At 39.9% G+C, this 24,921-nt stretch overlaps 1 protein-coding gene across 6 annotated transcripts; it reads left to right on the plus strand.

The window, feature by feature from the left end:
• Window positions 1-1,301: 1,301 nt before the first annotated feature.
• MFSD1 (major facilitator superfamily domain containing 1) lies at window positions 1,302-24,921 on the plus strand. 6 transcript variants are annotated; one of them, XM_060149901.1, is made up of 16 exons: window positions 1,302-1,561; window positions 3,731-3,783; window positions 4,750-4,862; window positions 6,638-6,680; window positions 6,996-7,063; window positions 8,531-8,639; window positions 13,437-13,539; window positions 15,702-15,800; window positions 16,320-16,431; window positions 17,354-17,410; window positions 17,767-17,923; window positions 19,223-19,320; window positions 19,935-20,047; window positions 21,731-21,778; window positions 23,036-23,093; window positions 24,248-24,921. In XM_060149901.1, the coding sequence occupies exons 1-16, from the start codon at window positions 1,390-1,392 to the stop codon at window positions 24,249-24,251; spliced, it is 1,407 nt and encodes a 468-aa protein (XP_060005884.1). In that variant the 5' UTR covers window positions 1,302-1,389; the 3' UTR covers window positions 24,252-24,921. The 6 variants fall into 6 exon arrangements, with proteins under 6 accessions (XP_060005884.1, XP_060005886.1, XP_060005885.1 ...); XM_060149903.1 differs by lacking the exon at window positions 19,935-20,047; XM_060149902.1 differs by lacking the exon at window positions 24,248-24,921 and having other exon boundaries at window positions 23,036-23,097.

Raw genomic sequence — 24,921 nt, forward strand, 5'->3', positions numbered from 1 at the left:
GAAAACATAAGCAAAGGATATGAAGAGAATTCCTAGAAAATAAACTTGTCACATGTGGTGATGGCTACCTATTGGATAGTACAGAACAGTGATGATATTTAAAGCTATGGGGCTGGATGAGTGGAAGAGAGCCCGGGACTGGATTTTGGAGCCCTTGAACATTTAGAGTTCAGGTAGAAGAGGAGGAGCTGACAAATGAGATAGCAAATGAGAGCCCAGTAAACTAGGAAGAAAACAAGGCAAGTGTAGTGTCAAGGAGGCCATGAGAAGGGGGCTGTCAACTGCATCAACTGATGCTGAGAAGTGGAGTAAGATGAGGACAGAGAAGTGACCACTGTGATTGGGAAGATGGAGTTGTTAGTCATCTAACAAAAGTCAGCTTTATTAGACCGGGGGCTCCTCCTTTGGAGCTGAAGAGACCATGGGAGGTGGAAAGTGGAGTCCTCTTGTGCAGACATCTCAAAGGCAACACATTCCAAACTGATCTATCTTCTCTGGCATCCTCCCCGACTCTCTTCTCTTCCTATATTCTGATCTACATTGGGGAGCCCACACTAGAAATCTGGGAGATGTTCTCAAATCCTGCCTTTCTCTCAGACCTCATAAGCTATTACTCACAACGTCATCCATTTCACCTGCGAAATACTTAATCTGTTTCCACTCCTCACCCACCCCCCGCCGCCAAGCTACCCCCAAAGCTAGTTAAACTGTACACTTACTCTCCCTTTCCCGAACGCCTTTCCCAGGCATTCCTATGGAATTCAGTGCTCATTTCAGCTGCTGTTCTCACTACATTCATCCATTCACCAAACTGGTCTTTAAAGTATCAGTTTCTGTCGATCTCTCCAACTAAACCGTGAACTCTTTGAGGTCCAAGAGCTTGTCACACTCCATTTTGTATTCCCAGTACCTGGCACGTAACTTGATACATCATAAGGTGCTCAATCAACTGTGTGTTATGAAGAAAAGCCAAACAGGCTGCGGAGAGCAACGCTGCGAGAAGGGCGGTGGGCGTTTTCGCTTCCTTCGCGGTGGGATCACGCCTGGCGTCGGGCCGGAGGGGAGGCCCGCACTTTCTCCGAAGGAGCGGCGCGGGGACGGCAACGAGAGCAGGGCAAGAAACGAGAGGACAGCGCGGTCGACGGTGGAAGGCCGGGGTTCCGCGCCTAGACCAGCGCTGAAGAAAACGAACGTCGCCGCCTCCCCTTTTTCCCTTCCGGCCCTGCCCACCACGTGCTCACGCCCACTCACGTGACCGTAACCCTGCTTGACCTGCCGCGGCGTCACATGAGTAACTGCGGTCACGTGAGCACTGTTTTCGCTGGGCTCTGGCAGCGGCTTCCTCCCGGAGTTGCAGTCGCTGTCGTCTCTCGGTCTCCCGTTAGCCCGATGGAGGAGGAGGAGGAGGAAGTGAGGGCGCTGCTGCCCGGCGGCCCCGACGAGGCCGGCAGAGGCGCCCCCGTTACACCCCCTGCCCCCGGGGCGCTGCCGGCCCTCTGCGACCCCAGTCGCCTGGCGCACCGGCTTTTGGTGCTGTTGCTGATGTGCTTCCTTGGTTTCGGTGAGCCGGCTGGCCTGGTGGGGTGGGGTTGATAATAAGGAATTCCCGACTTTCTCTCGGAGCTGCACTGAGCTCCTAGGTGCCACGCGGCCTCAGGGAGGCTTCTTGCTTCAGCTCCTGGGCTTCCCTTCTTTAACTTTCGCGACCCCATCCAAGCCTGTGGACATTGCGAGCTATTCAGCGTCCCGAAGGTGGGGGTCAGGGGACTGAGCTGGGCGAGTTTCGTCCCACTCCTTTGCTTCCAAGAAGTCCCAAAGGCTAGCAGCTTGGGCCCTGGGGCCACAGATACGAAGAAATTCCTAGATCGTCAGGGTTTCTCTCATGACACTATTTTTAATCCTTTTTTTTTAAAAAAATCTATTGGAGTGTAGTTGCTTTACAATGTTGTATTCGTTTCTGCCGTACAGAGAAGTGAATCAGTTATACGTATGCATATATCCACTCTTTTTAAGATTTCCTTCCCGTTTAGGTCACGACAGATCATTGAGTAGAGTTTCCTGTGCTATACTGTAGGTTCTCATTAGTTATCTTTTTTATTCATAGTAGTGTATATGTGTCAATCCCAGGCTCCCAGTTCGTCCCACTCCCCGCTTCCCCCCTTGGTAACCCTCTCATGACACTTTGTTCAGAAGGAATTCAGAAAGATTTAACTGGCCCCCTCCCCCCAAAGAAACCCCACACATACTTTAAAATTTTCGATTGAATAATTCGTTGGCAGTTATTTATATGTTTCTCGCCCTCATTGGTAAAACGTATGAGTGTGTCTTGATAGCTTCAGTGAGTAGATGAGTACTTGTACTCCCGCTCTGCCAATGTGAAGCAGTCATAACTGGATTGGACTTGTGGTGTTTGGTTTCAGTCATGAAATTTGGTGACTCTGAAAGCAGTTTCTGGAGATAATTTTTAAAATATCTCTCTATTATATTTCAGCAACTAATTTATTCAGCAACATTCTAATGTCAATATCAGTTTGGTATGAAAGTAGTAATGTGTTTTTCATGGGCTGGCTGGAATTGGTGGAATCAACAGATTTAGGAACATGATGGTGGATTACTTTATGCTACTGCTGGAATATATAAGTAGGCATGCAGGATGCTTTGGGCTTTAGTTTCTTTGCATCTCTTTTTGTTCCCCCTCTTCTCACTTTGTGGAAAGATGGTGCCCATTCATTAGCTTTAAAGCCTGAGATTGGTATCCCTGACAGTGATTAAAGCAGGAATCATAAATTGCTGAGTTGAGGAACAAAAAACAAGAACAACACGAAACACTTAAAATACCACGTACTTAAGCAATTTATTTTTAGTAAATTATGGTTACCTGGATGGGTTTCAGAAGCCAGAGTCATACCTTTCTAATGACAGTTTTCTTTCTTTTGAACTGGTGGCTTCTAATGTATACTTCTAGACAGAGTTCGTGGAGAAATGGAGGCAGCATTATCCTGTGCCTATAAAAAAATCTGTCGATTTTATTACTGTAAAAATAACTCTGAGTGCGTGAATGTCCAACCTCTCTCCACTTCTCTTTCTTACCCTTCAAAAGACGTTATTATTATGTTTTAATTTAACCCTTTAGAATTCTTGTTTTATTTTTCTTCATTCCTGGCACTGTATTTGCTAAATTATTTGATCTTGGGTATGCTGTTTGTAGAATTAAGAGTTCTTGTTTTAAAAACAGGTTTAATCAGAATAGTTAAACTCCATTCCTCTGCTCTCAAGATGAGGGGTGGCTTTAGGTAACATTACGAGGAAACTGCTGAGGATGTTTTTGAAATTTTTTTTTGAAATTTTTAGTGTATGTGTGTTTTGGTAGCTTTAAGGAAAATACAACTGTTTCATGAAGGCGCTAATAAAACAATAGACATACAAAACATGATGAAAATAATGTGGAAGAACAATCAGTTGTTGATTAACTTCTTAATCCAGGTTCCCAGTATTTGCTGTGTATGCAGGCTCATAATTTGTAAATAACTTGGCATGTTTTCTGTGGATTATTTGGCTGCAATTTAGAGAATATTGGTGGACAAGGAAGTGGTCTACAAAAGGTTCCAGTGTCAGTCTTCGAACCCCTAGTATAGACATTTAAAATCAGCATTTGAGCAGTAATTGCAGCTTGAAACTTTTATATGGAAAGTATTACTACTTAAAAGAAAATTGCTTTTTCTTTTTCTAGGCAGCTATTTTTGCTATGATAATCCTGCTGCCCTTCAGACTCAGGTTAAACGGGTAAGTTGACTTTTCACCTTTGTTTCTTTTGTTGGCTCTGGAACAGGTATACTGTTGAGGCATCATCAGCTCTCAGGTTGCCCGGTCTGAAACATTGTCTAATGAATCCATTTTAATATCCATTGTCACCAAATTTGTGTGGGCAAGGAGTATTCTTTTTTTTTTTTTTTTTAAGGAGTATTCTTGAGTTGGAATGAATGGCCACAAAAAATTCATTCATAGCACTTGTGACTTGATGTCGTTTCACATCTTAGATAAGTAATTGCTATTTCTACATTATTGCCAAAAAGTATTTTGGCAGTTTTTTGTTTGCATTTCTCTCATTGTGTAATCATTGGAATGACAAATGATTTGGTAGGATAGCATTTTGCTTTCTTAAATATGTTTTTGTTGTTATTTCATTTTTAAAATGCGGCTACTGATTCCAGAGGATTGTCCGTGTCAGTATTTTTAGTCTGGCCTTATAAAAATATATTTGATATTTACAGTTTCTTGTGTATTTAGATTTTTTTTTCCTTTGTAAGTTTTTTCACCTTTGGATAGGAAGAAATACATAGATTGGCCCTTCACATTCTAGAATGAAAGGGAAGGAAGATAGGAATTAGTGGAGGGGAGGGAAGGGATAAGCTAAGATGGCCCTTTTTCCTGTAGGTATAGAACCCCACAGCAGGTTGTACATGGTGAATAAAATGTAGAAGATACAGGCAGATGCAGACAGAAGTGGTCCCAGTAGTGGAAGAGCTGATTGATCCTGAACTCCATGAAGCCTCTGAAATGACTGCACACTCAGGAAGTTCCTCGGTGTGACCATTTTTCTGGGGTAGCGGCCATAGATGTCATGAGAGTCTCAAAGCACTTAGCAACTGCAAATGATTAAGAAACGCCTGCCCTTCCAGAAAGAATGTTTTGATTTGTTAGTTGCTAAACTTAACTGGAAAAAAATAGTTTTGTTTTCTTTCCGTATAGGATATGCAGGTGAATACCACGAAATTCATGCTGCTGTATGCCTGGTATTCTTGGCCCAATGTAGTTTTGTGTTTCTTTGGTGGCTTTTTGGTAGACCGCGTATTTGGAATACGGTAAGCTTGGGAAAAATCTCACTTATGGGTAAATACGATTATTAAGAAAACATAGAACTAGATTAAGTATTTCTGGAAAGAACTGAATAAACTTGTGTATTGACTGTGATAATCTGCATTAGTTTTTGTGTGTGTGTGATTTTTATATCTCCGGAATTTTTAAAAAAAATAAATTTATTTATTTTTGGCTGCGTTGGGTCTTCGTTGCTGCGTGGGCTTTCTAGTTGCGGCGAGCGGGGGCTACTCTTCGTTGTGGTGTGTGGGCTTCTCATTGCGGTGGCTTCTCTTGTTGCTGAGCATGGGCTCTAGGCACGTGGGCTTCAGTAGTTGTGGCGCACGGGCTTAGTTGCTCCGCGGCATGTGGGATCTTCCCCGACCATGGATCAAACCCACGTTCCCTGCATTTGCAGGTGGATTCTTAACCACTGCACCACCAGGGAAGCCCCTGGAATTGGCTTTTGAAACTTGGTTGGTATTTCAGTTAAGGTAAATGCTGCTCAGGGAATGTGGTAGCTCAGTTATCTAAAGGTAAATTGTGCCCTCACTTGGAATCAGCAAACCAGAGTCTGAGTCCTTTTGCTGTCACTTACTAGCTCTTTTGAGCTGTTCCTAGCTTCCTGATCTTCAGTTTCCTCATTGATAAAATATGGATAGTACTTCCTGTCTTGCAAGGTGGTTATAAGGGTTGAGAGAGATGGAAGGACAGGATTTGGCACGTCGTTAGTGTTTACGTCTCCCAGCCCTAATGAGATTTTCTCTTTTGGCTTTCTTTAGGCATCAAACTTTTTGTGGCCACTCCTCTTAGCTGAGGAAGGCATACATTATAAGCTCTGTCAGTTTTCATCCTAATGATTGATTGTGTGTGCGCTGTTAGTGGAGACTTTAGCAGGGAGGTAGTCTGGGAATATTTTCGGAAGGCAGAGGGCAAAATGACGAGGGGTTTTCCAACCACGTTTGGTGGAAAAGAATTGAAGAAACTATAAGTGTTTAAATTTGGGGACTAACTTTTAAACATTTTGAAGAGGGTATAAAGGAGGACTTAAATTTAATTTGCTTGGTCTAAAGGGGCAGAATAAGTTTGAAATTCAGGGAGCCAGATTCCACTTAGTATGATGGAAACTTTGCTTGATCAGGGTGACAGGTGGGGCTGTGAGGTGCCTTGGGACCACAGTGAGTTTTCCAGTGCTAGAAAACATTCAGGAGACTCTGGTATGACCGTTTCACAAGGATCTTTGGAGGGATTTGAGTTTCCGAAGAATGGTTTACTCATATGATCTTTAAGAACTCTCCTGGTACTGGTATTTTATTACTCTGGGGAAACATTAATGAGCTATTCAGAGTGTGGGATACTAGAGTAGGCACATTTATAAGTGTATTAGCATGGTTGCTATTTTTCCTTTTAAAGATAGTTTTTAGTTATCAAGAATTGCAACCACTTAAAATTACTTAATCTAGGATTCCTTGGAGTCAATCCTAAACTCAATAAAAATTTTATAAAGAATATCCATTTTTAAATGGGAACCCTGGGAACTTCTTGAAGATTATTTAATAAGTTGTGTTTAAGATATGATAATGGCTTAAACAAGCATATGCCATCACTAAAGCCTCTGGAATCTCCTTGGAAGTCAAGACTTCTGTAGGTCACCATGCAGCCTAGGAAGGCTGCTGACTTCAGAGGCCGACCCCTTTCTCTGGAGGGAATGCAGAGGGGTCAGAGAAACCCAAGAAGGACTCGGTGATATACTCTTCCTTCATTCTCTCTCTTTCTCTAACAGATGGGGCACCATTATTTTTAGTTGCTTTGTTTGCGTTGGACAGGTAAGAAAAGACAAAACGTTCATTGATTCATTGTGACAGTGACTCTTGAATTCTTGTCTCATTCCACCAGCAAAGATGTGTTTAGTGAATGCCTGACTTAATTAAGCAGGGCTCACAAATGCCCGTGTAACGTAATGCATAGTAATGCATTTTAAGCCTTGAGACAGATGAACCTTGATACTTAAATTTCACAGATTTACTAAGAAGGAATATTAAAATCATTGTAGAGGTTGTGTTTCATCGTAAGTCACTTATTTCTCTTAGATTCCTTGAATTTACTTTTTCTTTGATCTTACGTTATATTCTACATTACAGGTTGTTTTTGCTCTGGGTGGAATATTTAATGCTTTTTGGCTGATGGAATTTGGAAGGTTTGTGTTTGGGTAAGTTATGCATGATTTCACTTATCCCAACATATTACTGTTTTAGTGTTCATCTGTCAATTTATTAAAGATTTACAAAAAGATATATTATTATATCTTCTGGAGAATTACTTCAAATCCTTGAAATCTAGCTATATTTGTAAGATTGTTCAATGGTTGTCTTAATTTTCCCTTAAAGTAAGCAACAATTTTGAGGGGTCATAGTTAACTCTGTGTAGGGTTTGAATATTAAATAGTTCTCCAGAAATGATATTTTTCTCAAGTGTTTTGCTTTTCTGTAGTATTGAAGACTGTGATTTAAACCTCATTTAGAAAAGCATAGACCATCATTTTCTAGGTTGGTGATTAATGGACATTTTGCTGCTTCTTAGCGGGTATGTGTAGGTCCTTTTGAACCGTGTTGAAGAGGCTTGAAGGAGTAAATTACCAGAAGACAAACTGCTCTTAATGAATTTCAGTGTCTGTTCAGTAAACCCATTCTGAGTTCAGCCTTGGGCTTCCTGCCCAGAGGGATGCAGATGACATAACTTACTCATGCTTTTTACAGGTACAAGCGACATGTAGACATAGGTGACACACCCCCAAAAGTGCTCTAAGTGAGAGAGAAGGAAAAAAAAAGTATATAAACATATGAAAGGGATTCAGAGATGGAAGTGTGGTCAGAAATGGCCTCGTGGATGAAGTGGGCCTTGACATCAGTATAGGATTTGGATTAGTAGAAGAGGGGAGATATTTTTGGACGAGGACAGTGATGAGGAGGACTCAGTGCTAGGATGCAGGGGAGAGGAAGCTCCTACGTAAAGGTCAATGTGTAGAACTTACAGAAGGAGAATTAAAATCCGGGAAGTAGGAGAATGTCGAATATGGAAGGTACTGGCCTGAAAAGTGTGAATTTTTGTGTTTTCACAAGTACGGACCGCTCTCCCCACATGAGCATTTTATATAGCATAGATGGTGATGTGGTAGCTGAAACTCCTTTTATTGCTGGTCGTGGTTGTCATTGCAGTGTATTAAATTACCCACACTGAGTGTAAAACATCCCTTACCTTGTGGGCTTTGTGGGTCAGGAATTTGGACAGGGTACAGTGTGCACAGTGTGTCTGGAGCCTGAGCTGGGATGACTTGAAGGCTGGCACTGCTGGCTGGAGCACCTAAACAGGGCCTCTCTTGGCTTTCACATAGTGTGGCGAACTCAGGGTAGTTGGACTTCTTACAAGGTGGCTCAGGGTTCTAAGTGTGAATGTTTGAATGGAAAGGCAGATCTCACCTTTTATAACCCAGCCTTGGGATCACACAACCCTGCCTCCACCACATTCTACTGGTTGAAGCAATCACAAGCCCACTTAGATTCAGGGGACGGGACATAGACCCCACCTCTTGACGGGAGGGGTGTCAAAATTTTACACCTGCTGCTTTGTTAACTGGCGTATTTCTTTAAAAACTGTGACTTTTCTTTCCTTATTCTAGGATTGGTGGGGAGTCCTTAGCAGTTGCCCAGAATACATATGCTGTGAGTTGGTTTAAAGGCAAAGAATTAAACTTGGTGTTTGGACTCCAGCTTAGCATGGCTAGAATTGTAAGTATGACACAGATAATGAAGCCAAATGGGAAGCAAAAGATTGAATGTTGTAGTTATCTCTTAAAGATTACAGGATGAAATGTGTTTGTGTATAAGTTAGGTATTGATTTTTTATATATTTTTCTAGACCATAGTATACCATTTACCTGACCTTTTTAAAATATATATATATATATATTTATTTATTTTTGGCTGTGTTGGGTCTTCATTTCTGTGCGAGGGCTTTCTCTAGTTGTGGCAAGCGGGCACCACTCTTCATTGCAGCGCGTGGGCCTCTCACTATCGTGGCCTCCCTTGTTGGGGAGCACAGGCTCCGGACGCGCAGGCTCAGCATCCATGGCTCACGGGCCCAGTCGCTCCGCAGCATGTGGGATCTTCCCGGACCAGGGCTTGAGCCCGAGTCTCCTGCATTGGCAGGCAGATTCTCAACCACTGTGCCACCAGGGAAACCCCCATTTACCTGACTTTAATTAAGGCATTTCTAACCTTATTTCACTTAGGAAACAGTCTAAAATGGCTAATTGAGCATTTGTTAGTTCAGAGAACCTGAGCATGGGGATGGATCGTATAGATTTTGTTGTCTAATTTCTTTACCCATTTTCGGCGTTCCTGCAATGAAAGTCTTTACATATGGTCATCCAGGTTCTGGTCGCACATTTCTAGTGATTAGAAGCTCGCTGTGTGATGGGACAGCTCATCTACTGCAATTAACTCTGTGAAGCTCAGTCTCCCGTAGAGATGAGATCTGCCTGTACAAGTAGCTTTTAGTGATTGTTCCGACTTTTGCCCTCTAGTGAGTGTTTATTTTCTCTGCTGTGCAGCAGCACTTTGCTTATGAAGACAACTCTGAAGGTCTTGGTCAGACATGCTCATTTCCTGTGCTTGTCTAAGCCATGTGGCATGGGTTTCAGCTCCCTGACCGTGGCGCTCCCGCCTCTCTGGACTTCATCACAGGTGGCCAGTACTCCTCAGCAGCATTTGGAACCTGGAAGTGATCGTGGTGTTTCATGATAGGGGATCTGGTAGAGGGTACGCAGGGGAACAACATTATGCTATTATAAATGCAACCTGGAAGGTGTTTTGGCCATCCCAAACCCTGTTAGGTTTTTTCCTTCATGAGCTCCTGTGAATAGAGGTTTTTAAAAAGATCCTTGCCATTAAAAATCAAGGTTTTAAAGACTGTAAGTGGCATGAAAATGCTTGGAACATAGTCTTGAGGGAAGAAATCCAATACAAAAAAACCCAGTACAAATGAAATATTTTAATGTAATATTTCATCTTATGAAATATATAACACGTACATATGTCATACATATATAACATTTCTATATTTTTGTACATGTAGGCTCTTTCTAATTTTCCAGTATTATAAATAGAGCTGTTGTGCAACACTCCAGAACTTGTCTGCATCTCTGATTATTTCCTGAGGCTAGCTTGCTAGGAATGGAATTATCACTGAGTCAGAGGGTTTGTTAGGGTTTTTTAAGACTGTTGAGACATATTTCCACGTTTTCCTCTCAGAGATGTTTACATCTCCATCTGTGAGATATGAGAGGATCCTTTTTATTGTAGCTTTGATAGTACTTTAAAAAAGTCATTTTGGGCTTCCCTGGTGGCGCAGTGGTTGAGAGTCTGCCTGCTGATGCAGGGGACACGGGTTCGTGCCCCGGTCCGGGAAGATCCCACATGCCGCGGAGTGGCTAGGCCCGTGAGCCATGGCCGCTGAGCCTGCGCGTCCGGAGCCTGTGCTCCGCAACGGGAGAGGCCACAGCAGTGAGAGGCCCGCGTACCGCAAAAAAAAAAAAAAAGTCATTTTATCAATTTGATAGGAAACACCTAAACATTATTTTAATTTGCAATTCTTTGATAACTAGTGTGGTTTTCCACATTTTCTAAATTTTATCCATAAGGACATTCCTGGTACTTCCTTATGTATCTTGTGCAAGTCAAGACATGTCTGTGGCAGCTGGTGGATCTCATCATCTAATAACTTCTAAAAGAAGGAAATAGGAGCAGTTGAGCAAGACTCATTCTCAGTGACGCCATTGTGGTTACTAACGATCTTCACGTTCTTTTCTGTGTGGTCACAAACTAGTTATAATCCATTCAACTGCGTCCCCAGGAGCCCTAAGTTTCTAGAACGGAATCTCAGGGGCTTCTAGGATGTGGGGTGGAGGTTATGGGAATGGTGGGGGGGCCTGAGGAGGAGGTGGCAGGAGCCAGATCTCAGGCAGCCACCTCTCCGTCAGCCAGGGTGGCTCGGCTCTGATCTGGTTGGTGTATTGAGGGTCCTTGTGAGATGCACGCAGGAGACCAAAGGACTCCATTACAGAGTTGCTGGGGTAGATGGAGGTTCAGTCTTTTTTGTGCTTCTCTTGGCCCTGCACATACTCAGAATGATCATAGAGGTTTTGGCTTTACCTTGCCGTGATTTTTTTGTCGGCTGAACTGTGAGTTTGTCTGATTTTAGACCCTTGGACTGTTATCATTCAGGCAGTGGACTTTTCACTTTTCTTATTATTCCTGTCTTAGCTGGAGGTTGGAAGTCCAGCACTCTTTTGATTTTCCTCTGTAATTTGTTACTTTTAAAAACTCCTTATTTCAACAAATATTTATTGAGTACTTGCTAAGCCAGGTCATGTTAGGCATTTTAGAATTAAAGGGTTATTGAGACAATATGTCTTTGAGGGGCTTGTATTTTTGCTGATGTTGAGGAACGTTTCCAGCAGTTCTCCATTTATAACCTTATTCAGAGGAGCATCTGAATAATGCCACTGGCTAACATTTTGTGAGAAATAGCCACATGCGATTTGCTGCTGTATTTGCTGTGGGAACGTGGTTGAGGACATGTTTATTTCTCAGTCCCCTTATCAGTAGCGTTAGCACAGTTGACACTCCCCTTTCCTTGATTTCTTCTCTTGGCTTCTAGGACTCCACAGTCTCATAGTTTTCCTCTTGCCCTTCTGTCTGCTCCTTCTACCTCTTTTGCTGGTTCCACCTCAGTCTTCTCAACCTGTAAATGTGGGTTTGGTCATTGGACACCCTCTCATTTCTTTTGACGCTTACTTCCTTGGTAATCTTATCTAGTTTTGAAGTTTTAAATAGTGTGTCTTTGCTCCTGAAGTTATATCGTCCAGGCCTTTCCGCTGAATTCCACACCCGTATTTGCAGCTTCCTCCTTGACATTTCCACTTGGATGTCTAGTAGGCACATCAAACTCAACACAGCCAAAGCCCAGCCCTTAATGTTTCACCTACTGTCCTCCAAACCAGCTCATGCTGAAGTTTTCTCATCTTCAGTTATGAGCAACTCTGTTCTTCCAGGTGCTCGGGCAAAAACTTTGATGTCACTCTGAACCACTCCGTACCCCCATCCCTAACCCCACACTCTCCACATATTTTCCGTTGGCAAATCCTGGTAGCTCTACCACCGGAGTATGTCCGTGTTCCGACCACTTCCCACTGTGCCCACTGCCAGTCTCCCCAGTCCAAGACCTATCGTTTCTGTCCTGCATTATTGCAGCCGCCCCCAGCCGATATCCTTGCTTCTGCACCGTCCTCACTTACAGTCTGCTTTGGATATAGCAGCCAGAGTGAGTCTCTTAAAACGTAAGGGATTGTGCCACTTCTCTGCTCAGAACCCCAATGGCTTCCCGTCTCACGCAGAGTAAAAGCCAGAAGTTCTTATTACCAATAGCTAGCTTTCCCATCAGTTCCTCTCTGGGGACCTCGTCTCATCCTTTCCCTTCTTCATTGACACTGTTCTAGTCTCTACGCTCCTTGCCTTGAGCACGCCGGGCAGCCTCCCTCTCGGGGCCTGTGCCCTGGCTATTCCTTCTGCCTGGAGTGCTGTGCTGTTCTTCCGGGTAGCCTCCCAGCTTCCTTCAAGTTCTTAACCCAGAGTCACATTCTCAGCAAGGTCTCAACCCCTTTTTATTCTCCTTCTATGCTTTATTTTTATTTATTTATTTTTTGCGGTACGCGGGCCTCTCACTGTTGTGGCCTCTCCCACCGCGGAGCACAGGCTGCGGACGCGCAGGCTCAGCGGCCATGGCTCACGCGCCCAGCCGCTCCGCGGCATGTGGGATCTTCCCGGACCGGGGCACGAACCCGTGTCCCCTGCCTCGGCAGGCGGACTCTCAACCACTGTGCCACCAGGGAAGCCCCTATGCTTTATCTTTTTTCCTTATTTTTTAGAAGCACTCATTGCTGTTTCATATACTGTATATTTTACCTTTTCTACCCCACTAAAATGGGGTTGCTCTCTATGAGAGCTGGAAATTTTTCTGTTCTTTATTTTATTCCCAGTAACTAGAACAGTGACAGGCATGTAATCAGGGTTCAATAACTGCTGAATGAAAGAATAAATGAATGAGGGTAGTACTATTACTGTCTTCTAAAGGATGATCAGAGGATGAATTTTTTTTTCAGATGTCAGGATCAGGAAAAGCTGTGCTTTTTATGAGCCAAAGTTTATTTTTGTCTTGGGTACCCTGTGAATTTTATAACTTGTGTTTCATTTTTGTTTAGGCTACTAGGAAGATCTAGATGTACTGTGCTGTTTTGAATGCTAGCATTTTCTATAAATTGGCATTTTTGTGTGGTAATCTTATCTGTGGCTTTATCCTAGGTTGTTAGCTCTTTCCTTGTAGTGTTTTTTTTAAAAATTATCTGTTGTTTAATCTGAACCCTATTAAACCTATTTCTCTAAGCTAACTGACATCCTTTTTTTCTGAGCAAGACAGATAGAAATGAAAATTATGTTGATTTTTTTTTTTTTTTCCTTTTCTTTCAGGGAAGTACAGTAAACATGAACCTCATGGGATGGCTGTATTCTAAGGTTGAAGCTTCGTTGGGTTCTGCTGGTCACACAACCCTTGGGGTCACACTTATTATCGGTTAGTGAATCCTGAAGTCCCACCTTTTATCTGTCCTGAAAGCTTGTCATAGGAAATGGTGTGACAGGGAGGAAAGAACACAGGAATTGGGCTTAGATCACTTGGTTATAGTTTTGCCTGTACAGTTCACTAGTTCTTGGACCTAATTAGACACAGTGAACATATTGGCAATCATTCACCCCATTTGTATTTTTATTTCCACTTTCTTAAAATAACGATCTTGTACCACCATGTGTGTTCAGGTTTTTTTTTTTTTTTCTAAATAAGGATAGATTTTTAAAAATATTTATTTATTTTATTCTTGGCCGCATCGGGTCTTAGTTGTGGTGCGTGGGCTTCTCTCTAGAAGTGGTGGGTTCCAGAGCATGCAAGCTCAGTAGTTGTGGCACATGGGCTCTCTAGTCATGGCACGTGGGTTCCAGAGCGCATGAGCTTTGTAGTTGTGGCACATGGCCTCCAGAGCGTGTGGGCTCTTTAGTTGTGACGCACGGGCTCGGTAGTTGCTGCGCACGGGCTTAGTTGCCCTGCCAGGGATTGAACCTGAGTCCCTTGCATTGGAAAGTGGATGCTTAACCACTGGACCACCAGGGAAGTCCCTGTGCTTTGGTTTTGTTGTGATGAGCAAATGAGAGTGTATGTGAGAACTCTGAAAACAGTCAGGGAGTTTGTACCTCTAAGGTGTTCATTAATAGGCTGTAGCAGAAGGGAGGATTGTTTCCTTTTGATCAAATTCATTTCATGCACTTATGGAGCTTAGATTTTATAGAAGTCAGAGGTGATAGGATGTGATGGGAAATCCACCAAGTTGGGAGTCGGGAGTCTAGGTTCTGGTCCTGGCTCATTTTGGACAGGAAGTTGACCTCTGTGTCTCTTCTCTGTAAAACTGTTTTCTTCTCTGTAAAACTGTGGGTGTTGGACTAAAACTGTATAGGCTCCTTCTGACCCTAAGTTCTCTTGGCTAAAGCTGGGTTCTGCTGGTTGCTGGGTGGGTCACTGAGAAGCGCATGATGCTCTCTGGGTTTACCACCTGTGCTTCTTCTCTGAGCAGTGAATTTGTCTAACTGAGCCCCACAGGATGTGGAGAGCTGCTTGCAGAGCCCTAGGGAGACCTGTGGGTGCTGGGTTGAAGGTTCTGTGCCATCTTTTATTCCTTGTATTCCCTGGTACAGGCTCCTAAAGGGAGGACAGTGAGAGGTAATCCTAGATGGGCAACTTGTGTCTAGAGACCCCTTCTTTCTCCCCCTCCCTATTAAATCCTTTGCCACTTATAACCTCTTTCTTACTTTCAGATTCTCTTCAGTATTCCTTCCAGTTCTCTCCACAGTGGAGAATTTGAGAATTTTAGAGAATTTCAGAGCCAGAAAAGATCTGTGCCATCAGATCAAAGCCTCTGATTTTACACTTGGGAAAATTGAAGCCCAGAGAGGTTAAATTCCTTGCCCAAGATCAATCAGCTTGTTACTGCCAGACGTAGAACCCACGTCTACCGACTCTTTGCCGTTTTTCATTATTATGTCAGCCAATTAAAGATGTCATTTACTTTACTAAGCTTCTTTTTATTAAAAATTTTGAGAAGTGTACACTTTATTCACTGTTTATCCTGATTCACTGTAATGATACGACGTCAGCATTAGTGAGTAATGCTGAAGGAGAGTGAGCGGGCTGTGCTGTGGGAGGATTGGGGCCCTTGGGGCTGCCACAGGGTAGGAGCAAGAGTCAGACTTGGGAAGGAATCAGAGGGAACATGAGGTGATCACAGAATCAGACTTTGCTTTTGCGGTTTGTTTCCCCTAGCATCCATCAATAATTGGTGCTTAGACTGAATTAAGAAATTAGGACTAATTTGCTAGCTGGTCATCAGCTTTCTTCAGTCTATATTCTGATTATAAGACTAGACTAGTTTGTTCTGGTCTTTCCCCTCTAATCTCCAACCTTCTACCGGGAAATAATATACAATAGTAATAGCGACTGCTGTTCGTTGAGTGCTTCCCAATGCACTTCCTTTCCTTCTGTCCTGATTTAGTAATTGTAGGCTTTTCATATATGTGTCTAGATGCCATCCCTTTAAGTTGCTAAGTATTTTGCTGTTAATGTAATGCGCTACCTTTTAGGAACCTTCATTTTGGTTCTCTTTTAAAAATCTCTCTTTTTTTTTATTATAGGGGGTATAACATGTATTCTTTCACTAGTCTGTGCCTTGGCCCTTGCGTACTTGGATCAGAGAGCAGAACGAATCCTTCATAAAGAACAAGGAAAAACAGGTTAGTCTAAATGCAAGAAAAAGTTAGGCTTTTAGGAATTATGGCCTTTTTGAGATAATTTACAATGAGGTAAATTCCTAATGTAGTGTTGTAAACCCAGTGAGGCTTAGTACTTGTTTATTAAATCTTTTTTTTTCCACTTTAAAATTTTTTTAATTTTATATGGGCATATAGTTTATTTAAATCTTTTATTTCCTAATCTATTTCCATTTGTCTAAATTTTTGGATACTTTTTTTTTCCCCCTTAAGCGGTTTTGGCAGAATTTACATTCTTGATTGTACTTTGTATATTTGCAAAGTGATGAGTGTTTCTGGAAGAAAGAAAGAAGGTAGATACTAATCTTAGGTTTTGCATTTTCTGTTGTCTTTTTAGTTTATCCGAGAAACTATGTTCTAGTGATTTACTGAGACAAGTATTTTTTAACTGAATTGCAAAGGTTAATCACATGATAAAAGAAAAATAATTTTGACTTAGAAATGCAAAATGACACTGACAGCATCTTCCCTTTCTTCTGTAAGGTGAAGTTATCAAGTTAACTGACGTGAAGGACTTCTCCTTCCCCCTGTGGCTCATATTCATCATCTGCGTCGGCTATTATGTTGCTGTGTTCCCTTTCATTGGACTTGGGAAGTGAGTCTTCTCTAGCATTCCGTTTTTGTTGGCTAAATTATAATGAGAATTCAGTCACATAAATGTAATTTTTTTAAGGTATAAATTTTGCTTCTCTGTTACGGTTGATATTTTCACAGGAATTGTTTTACATCCTGGGACACAAGTGATTTTCTTAGCTTAAGGTTTAGTGTTGCTTTAATACTTGTATTAGGTTTTTGAAGAAATACCTGAAACAGTTTTTGATACATAATATTGATTTACTTTAATGCTTGATTTTGGATTTGTATTCTTTTTTCATTTCCTCTTTATTTCTTTGTTAGGAAGCCTCTTATTGAGAATGGAGACAGTGCGTTAGCTCGTAGTGACAGGGCATATCTCCATTTGTTAGGACTGCGTTTCTGCAGACTCAAATTCAGGGTTTAAATCAAATTCTTCTTTGCTTTATCTTCTACCTTCTCTCTGTTTTCACGGGCAGCTACTTAAACAGAGCAGTGTGTGAGTGTGAGTGTGTTTGTTGAGATGCATCTCTGTAATTATAACCTTTAAATTCAGGCTGTCATTTTACAGTTTGAGACAAGAACCTTATGCATTATTTAGCAAAGAACCTGTCCAGTACTGCTTTTAAGGAAAAGAAGCCATATTAATTCCTTGTAGTAATACATTTGGGTTTCTGAAAATTTGTGTGTGTTGTTTGCTGTACACGTAAAAGAGGAAAGAATAGGTATCGATATATTTTATTTAGTTGGTGAAGTACTTACGTAAATACTAAACCTTTAGCCAGTTGCTTGAAGATGGATACCAAATAAGGTGGGAAAACAGTATAAAGAAGGGAAAGTTGACTAAACTTATTTTTATTCTGTTTTATTTTGCCTTTATTTTTAAAAAACAGAATAGTTCTTTCTAAAGTGTCTGTTTTTTGTCCTCTCTCTTTTTATTTTAGAGTTTTCTTTACAGAGAAATTTGGATTTTCCTCCCAGGCAGCGAGTGCTATTAACAGGTATTCCATTAATTCTGTAAGTGCTTACTGTGTGCTTATTGTGGGTCTTTAATTATAACCCGATGTTATGAGAGACAGAAAAGACGTATGTGAACTAACATCTACAGTGTGAAACAAAGTCTGTCTTGGGTCTTGATCCTGAATGGCCATCTTTGCATTAAGGGAAAACCAAAGAAGTCTTGGACCACTGTTTATATCTTTATATTTCTATTTACTGCTGACCATTTTGGAAGGATGTTAAATTAAATGAGCTAGGGTTTGCTTTACCTAATCATTGTAGGATTTAGGACTTTGTGGATTTTTAATTTTTTTTTCCTGTGATATATTATTAAATATCTTTTATATTTTCTGGGCAGTATTGTATATGTAATATCAGCTCCCATGTCCCCAATATTTGGGCTTCTGGTGGATAAAACAGGAAAGAACATCATCTGGGTTCTGTGTGCAGTGGTGACCACTCTTGCTTCCCACATGATGCTGGCCTTCACTCTGTGGAACCCTTGGATTGCTATGGTAAAGTCTCTGCGAACAGCTGGGGGGCTCAGGGCTTCAGGGAGGACTCTGTACAGCACGTATCAGAAGCCAACGCTCAGCTCTTCTGATAGTAGTGCTTGTGACAGTGGGAAAAACAATGGCAATTTCAGTTTCTACAGAATAGTTATTTTCAAAGTATATAAATATTAATCATTAATGCATAAGATGTTTTTGATTTCATTTGGCCTATATAATAGTACCCTCAATGCTGCTATAGAATTTGAAATAAAATAGTCTTATAAAAGCCCAATGCTTATTAGTTCCATTTATTTTTCAGTACTTCATTAAAAGAAGTCATTCCATCATAGGTGGCAAAAACATGTGTCAACCCAGTATCCATGATTTTGCGTTCTTTTGTCTTTGACTTTTAGTAGGTCAAAAAGTAATAATGAATTCATCAAGTTTTGTAATTGTTCTTCAGAATGTCATTTTTAAGACCATAGGCCAAAGTGCTGGCATTTCTTACCTGTTAATAAAAGAATATCTTGAACATATATATTTGTGCACTTCGTTAGAATTCGCTAGGACAGACTCCTAGAAGTAGAAATGCTAGAGCAGAGTTGCACAGTTGACATTTTGCACAGTTGACATTTTGATAGATACTGTGAAACCTCTCCTCTAATAACTTTCTACCCATTTATAGCTTTACCAATAATACATGAATGTGTTTGTTTTTTAGTATCCTTGCCATTGTTAGACGTTGGCATTATTTTAATTGTTCCCAATCTGATAAATGATCTTATTTTAATTTAAATCATAAGGTTTCTTCTTTAATTGAAGAAAAAGTTAGCATTAGGTGATGTTTATCAAGCAGTGGTTGTTGTTGGTCCTCTGCTTGGCTCTCCAGTTGGGTGGTGATGACCCAGAAGTAAGATAATGGACTGTTGGCATGATGTTACCTTGATTGCTTAATTTGTAATTGTTAATGAATACTGGGAAATTAGCTTGCCTGAAACATTGGTAAAGACATTTTGCAAATTAGCTTTATTTTCTTGTTTGGTCTTTGACTGCACCCTGGGCCCAGCCAGTTATGTATTCATATAATATAAAATGGTTAAGACAGTGTTATGTGTATCTTGTCCCTAGAGGGATACTGTTAGAGAGGCCCAAGACCATTTTGTGTTGAATATGAGTTTTTAGCCTAATTATTTTGCAACACAATTTGCATGGATATTCACATATTAGTTATTATGTCACTCTTGCTAATCTGCATCAAAAGAAAATCACCTTTTGGTAAATATAAGACTTCTTTACCCTTTTCCGTATTGATTTCAATAGTGTCTCCTGGGACTCTCCTACTCATTGCTTGCCTGTGCATTGTGGCCAATGGTGGCGTTTGTAGTTCCCGAACATCAACTGGGAACTGCATATGGCTTGTAAGTGTTTGCACTGTGGATCATATAATGTCTCTCTCTGCTGTGTCAATTTAATTATCTTATAAAACTCCAGGTCTCCTGAATCTAGTCATCTTCAGGCTTTTGGGACAGCTCTGAACCTGGAAATAACCAGACAATCAGTTAATCTATTTGTATTATTATTGTGGCAAAAAAAATGCTCCGAGCCTCCAGCAAGAGAGCTGGAGATAAGCTACCCCATGAGAGGTCATTGCTGACGTGACCATCCCACTGCCCGTTTATCTGAGGGCCTCTCAGTGAGAAGTTGAGCTCCAATCTCTAGCACAAAAGGCCGAACAGGGAAACCACATCTCTGGTTGGTATTCACTTAGCCCTTGGATTCATTCCGCAGGAAGGCGTTGAGTTCAGACTGTACTTGCTAAGGCAAACTCCCTTGCTTTTGAGCCTAAAGTTAAGTAGTGGAAACAGTCATGGGATTAAAGAAACAAATCTAATCAGGTCATTCCTGGTTGAAAACCCTCTTAACACTGATAGTATGTGGTTTATAGATACTAATATTTATAGTGAATTGGTACTCTGTGTGTGAAGACTTTAGAATTGAAATGTTTGTTTTTTTTTAATTTCTTAAATTGTAGCATGCAGTCCATTCAGAATCTTGGGTTGGCAGTCATTTCCATCATTGCTGGCATGATATTGGATACTTGGGGATATCTGTTTTTAGAAGTTTTCTTCATTGCCTGTGTTTCTTGTAAGTGCGCCACCTGGCAACATTTAGTTTCTTTTAATATGCAGCAGAATGTTCTCATTTATACTTTCAGGTTTTTGTTGTTATTGTTCTTTTTTCCCCTTTTTTAAACCAAATCCCTAAGATGTATCATTCAGATTTGCCTAATTCTTAGCCTGTGCATCAGTTTCTCAGCTGGTGACTTTTTAGTTTTCTGAAGATTCACAGGAATTTTTCAGGAGATTCCTGTTCTTAAAGGCAGGAATGGAATCTGCTCTATATTCTGTTTTAAATATTTATGTTTTTTTTAATGGTAAATGTCATGTTATGTATTTTTAATTATAATAGAAAAAAGAATGTAGTATGGATACATGTTACAATATCAGTGAACATTAAAAACATCCTTAGTGAAAAAAGCCATACAGAACAGGCCACCCAGATCCCATACTCATCTTGTCTGTTTCATAAATATTTATGGTTGTTAAAAAGCACTTTCCTCTTTAGAGTGGAACCATTTGAAGGGTCCTGAGTATGTCCCTGGTGTGAATGTGTGGACATTAGTGTGGCTTAGGTGTGAGCGCTCATTGTTTATTCATTAGTCTGTTTTGAATTGGTTTTATTCTTAGTCCTGTAATTTAATTTTTACCTGTAATGATTCATTGGTTAAAAATAGGCAGCATTAGGAAACTGCCGAAACTACAAAAATAAATCAGTATTTTTCCACTGTGTTCTCCTTACACATCCATTGTGTTCATCTGAAAAAAAATGTTCACATAACATATCAGATGTCTTTCATGCTTCGATAAATTGTGTTTAAAATGGCAAGCCCGAGTAATGATTTTATCTGACTTCATTTTCATTTACAGGAATAAAGACTGTCTATACTTGAGGTGTGGTATTTGCAGATGATTGCTTATGAATAATAGCCTGAATACATTTTATTATCTCATAATTTTAGAAATTAGCACATCAAATTTTAAAAATATATTCTTAAATAGTGGGCCATATACGAATTCATAGTACTAGGTTGTGAAAGTGTTTTTGTCTATTTTTGATGCTGCAACGTGTGGTTTAATCTCAGTCAATGGTTCCTTATAAATTTGGTTCTCAAACCAAACACCACTCCATTTAAAAAGGTTTTTGTTGAGGTATTAAAGTAAGTTAAGTGTGCCACACTTGTTAAAGTGAAAAGCCAACTACCTGACTTTCTGAGGCCTTTACTGGTCTGGGTTTCTGGGAGTTTAATGACCACATTTTAATATTTGGTTAATTTGTAAAATGAACATGGTGTTTTCAGACCTAAAACCCCCAAAGGATTACTTCTATTTGGCTCTCTGTAAAAACATAAACAGTCTAGCAGCTGGCAGGGTTTTGGGAAAGTGCTGGGAACTACCAGCATTACAAAGGGAGAGGAAAGAGAAATGATCTGTGGGTGGGTTGGCCCCTTCTCCTGGGGGCAGAGGGGTCTCAGTTTCTCTTTTTCTGTCCCTGCCATCCCTGGGCTCAGGTTTTAAAAATATATTTCTCATGGAGAAAATGGTGTGTAACTTAGTGCTTTTTGGAAAATAATGTGAAGAGTGTTTTCATTTTTAAACGCTAGTTAATAAAGATTTGATTTTCTAAGCTTTACTTTGTAATTATGATTACATAGGAATCATTGGGAAAAAGTACATGTTTTTAAGGACCTTATGTTTTTTTCATTTCCAGTCTCACTTTTATCTGTGCTCTTACTCTACTTGGTGAATCGTGCCCAAGGTAAGTAGAAGTTCAGGTATTTTCTTCTTAAACCACAGTGGATCATCATTTTTTTAAATTTAATTTAATTTATTTTTGGCTGCATTGGGTCTTTGCTGCTGCATGCAGGCTTTCTCTAGTTGCGGCGAGTGGGGGCTACTCTTTGTTGTGGTGTGCGGGCTTCTCATTGTGGTGGCTTCTCTTGTTGTGGAGCATGGACTCTTGGTGTGTGGGCTTCAGTAGTTGCAGCACACAGGCTCAGTAGCTGTGGCTCGCGGGCTCTAGAGTGCAGGCTCAGTAGTTGTGGCACACGGGCGTAGTTGCCCTGTGGCATGTGGGATCTTCCTGCACCAAGGCTCAAACCTGTGTCCCCTGCATTGGCAGGCAGATTTTTAACCTCTGCGCCACCAGGGAAGCCCACAGTGGATCATCTTGTGGGGCTTCTGGATTGTCTCCATCCAGGAGAGGCTTTATTTCATGTAATAACATTCTGTTCATAGTGATGAAACACATTTTACTTCATAGCATATAATTATGTATTTTGGACCTTCCCATATATTAAAATCATTGTCATGTTCTTTCTGGCCAGTTCAATTTAAGTTTTGTAATATAAAATTTTAGATGTTCTTTTTATATTAGCAGAAGGTCATATTTGTATGACTTCTAAAAATATAACCTAAAGCCCTTCCTATGTTATTGTCTTATATTTTTAAAAAATGAGAAGTAAACATATTTATAGCTGCAGTTTGCATTTTAAGGTTGAAAGTGTTTAATATAGAATGAGAAATTATAGATTTTTTTCATTTGCTAATATCTACTACATTTATTTTTGCTTTTTTTGTTATGTATAAAATTTTGATATTACCTTTATTAATTTTTCTAAACTGGCTTGGCCCTAAGGGTTGTCATGTATTTAGAAGAATGAATACATATGCTGTTTAAATAATTTTAGGTCATTTACTTTAATGCCTCTTAATTTTCACTATTATTGAATATTGATACAGTGTCCCAAAGAACAAAACCTCGAGCAATACATAAGTCCAAAATTTTTTAAAAAATGCTAACATTAAGGAGTGATTATTTGTATCATATAATGATTCTTAAGAAACATTTTTTCCCCCTTGGGAAGTTTCCAGGAGATAAACTATTTCTTTCTCACCTTCCATAGCCTCTTCTGTTACTTAAAGGCATTTGTATGTGTGTGTGTACACATGTGCATGTTTGAATTTTACTTACGATAGTTGTGTTGAAAAGATTCAATGCTTATTTGTATTTTAGGTGGGAACCTAAATTATTCTGCAAGACAAAGGGAAGAAATAAAACTTTCTCATGCAGAGTAAGTATTGAAAGAAAGAAAATTTGTCTTTATTATGAAAATCTTAAAACAGTAGCATTTTATTTCAAGATATTGGGTTTAGACATTTAAGAAATTAGTCTTTTTCTTAAGTTTTGAGAGCCAACAATTATCTCTAGAACTATTGTAACATAATTTTTCTTTGTGTTAGAAAAATTTTAAAGGGAGGATATCAAAGGTTAAAATGAAGGGGATAAGGAACAAATTGGGCTTTACCTTGCCTTCTGAGAGGAGAGAGAGACCTGCAGTATTTGTAATTTATTGGAGGAAAGGTCTTTGTCCTGACTTCCTGTGCTGGGCTCACCCTTCCATTCTTTCTCGTATTTTCTTTTTCTTAACTAGTTGAGATAATCTTTTATTTTCTCCTGGTACTAACATGCCATTATGTGTTCTCTGACTCACTTGGAACAGATTAAAGTATCTAGTGTGGGGTTTAAGTTAAATTAATTTTTTCCATGAGTGCATGCTAAAGCATAGTAGTGATTCTATTTCTTTTGTTATTTCTAGTGTTTTAGACATTGTATTTTTTATGATTTAAAAAATTTATTTGTAAATATATACCACCTGACTGTAAGTTTTATGAATTTTGAGTAGCTTAAAATCTGGTAGAGCAAGGTTGTGTTTCCTGGGGCTTGATTCTTGGCCATCTCAAATTCCCTTTTCACATAGTAATTCTACTATAAACAAATGTTGTTAAAATCATGTTTAAGAAGGATTTTTGAAGTCAGAGATACTCAACATGCCATGTGTTAAGTAAACAAAAGGTAAAAATGCAAATATAATATCCCAATTTTATTCAAGAAAAAGTATGTAGGCATGTGTATTTCTTAAATCCATTACTTATATATAATAGAAAAAATGCTGAAAGAAAAATCCCCAATATTAACAATTCCATTTGAATGGTAGGGTTAGAAGAGTTTATTTTTTTCTTGGCGTTTCTATATTATCCAAATTTTCTAAGTCGATCCTCTATTACTTTTATGATCAAGAGGAATGAAAAGATTATCCAGCAAAATGTGTAACTTAGTATTTGGCACTGCATGTTTTATAGTGGTTATGGTTTTCATTTTGTAATAATGGGGTTTCATGGTTTTTTTCCTCCCTTTTTTGATAATGTATTGCATTGTGTTTTGCAGGTGAGAAGTTTAAATGACTGTGTCATGCGGATGGGCTGCACACATCATTGGTTTGAAAACCTCCAATTTTTTTTTCCTTTTAATTTAGAGTTTAGTCGTTAGGAAAAATAATGGTCTGGAGAATTATTTTATTTATATTTTGAATATATCTATTTTAAAGTATAGCTGTGAGGACTATTTTAGCCTGTGTCTTTTGTATTGCTGAAGAATTCTGCTTTGGAATAGGCTCATCAATGATGAAGTTTAGAAAATTGCATCTGGTACGTGCAGGTGATTTTGAGTAAGGACAGTAAATAATGGAAATCTTTGGATCTTGTATTGAGATAATTTTCACAAAGTGTATCTTAGGGATATGGCCTTTAATCTTAAAGCCAAAAAAAAAAGTTTTGGGGGATTAGAAAGGATATTTTATATAGAATAAACAATGGCATTTTAATAGGCATTCCCTTTTGTAATAGGGAATATTTGAAAGGTATTTTTATGAAGTCTTATTTCCACAAATAGCAGATTGTGTTCTGCTCTCTTTAGTTACCAGAGGTTGCTGAGCAGTGACCCTTTTGAGCTTCTTTATTTCTCTGTTACTGAGGACCCTGATCCCTTAGGGACATAATTTTGCGGTACAGACTTTCTGTACGGTTTTTCTTATAGTCCAATTAATTACTAAAAAACGTCCT

This window comes from Lagenorhynchus albirostris, chromosome 5 (genome assembly GCF_949774975.1).
Source record: "Lagenorhynchus albirostris chromosome 5, mLagAlb1.1, whole genome shotgun sequence".
Taxonomy (NCBI): domain Eukaryota; kingdom Metazoa; phylum Chordata; class Mammalia; order Artiodactyla; family Delphinidae; genus Lagenorhynchus; species Lagenorhynchus albirostris.

What these genes read in the sequence shown, in the direction of transcription:
- MFSD1 (XM_060149901.1), top strand. Translation starts at nt 1,390, where the DNA reads ATGGAGGAGGAGGAGGAGGAAGTGAGGGCGCTGCTGCCCGGCGGCCCC. An exon ending in GCTTTGTTTGCGTTGGACAG is followed by an intron (nt 6,681 to 6,995) that starts GTAAGAAAAGAC and finishes TCTACATTACAG; the next exon opens with GTTGTTTTTGCTCTGGGTGG. An exon ending in CCTTTCATTGGACTTGGGAA is followed by an intron (nt 16,432 to 17,353) that starts GTGAGTCTTCTC and finishes TTTTTATTTTAG; the next exon opens with AGTTTTCTTTACAGAGAAAT.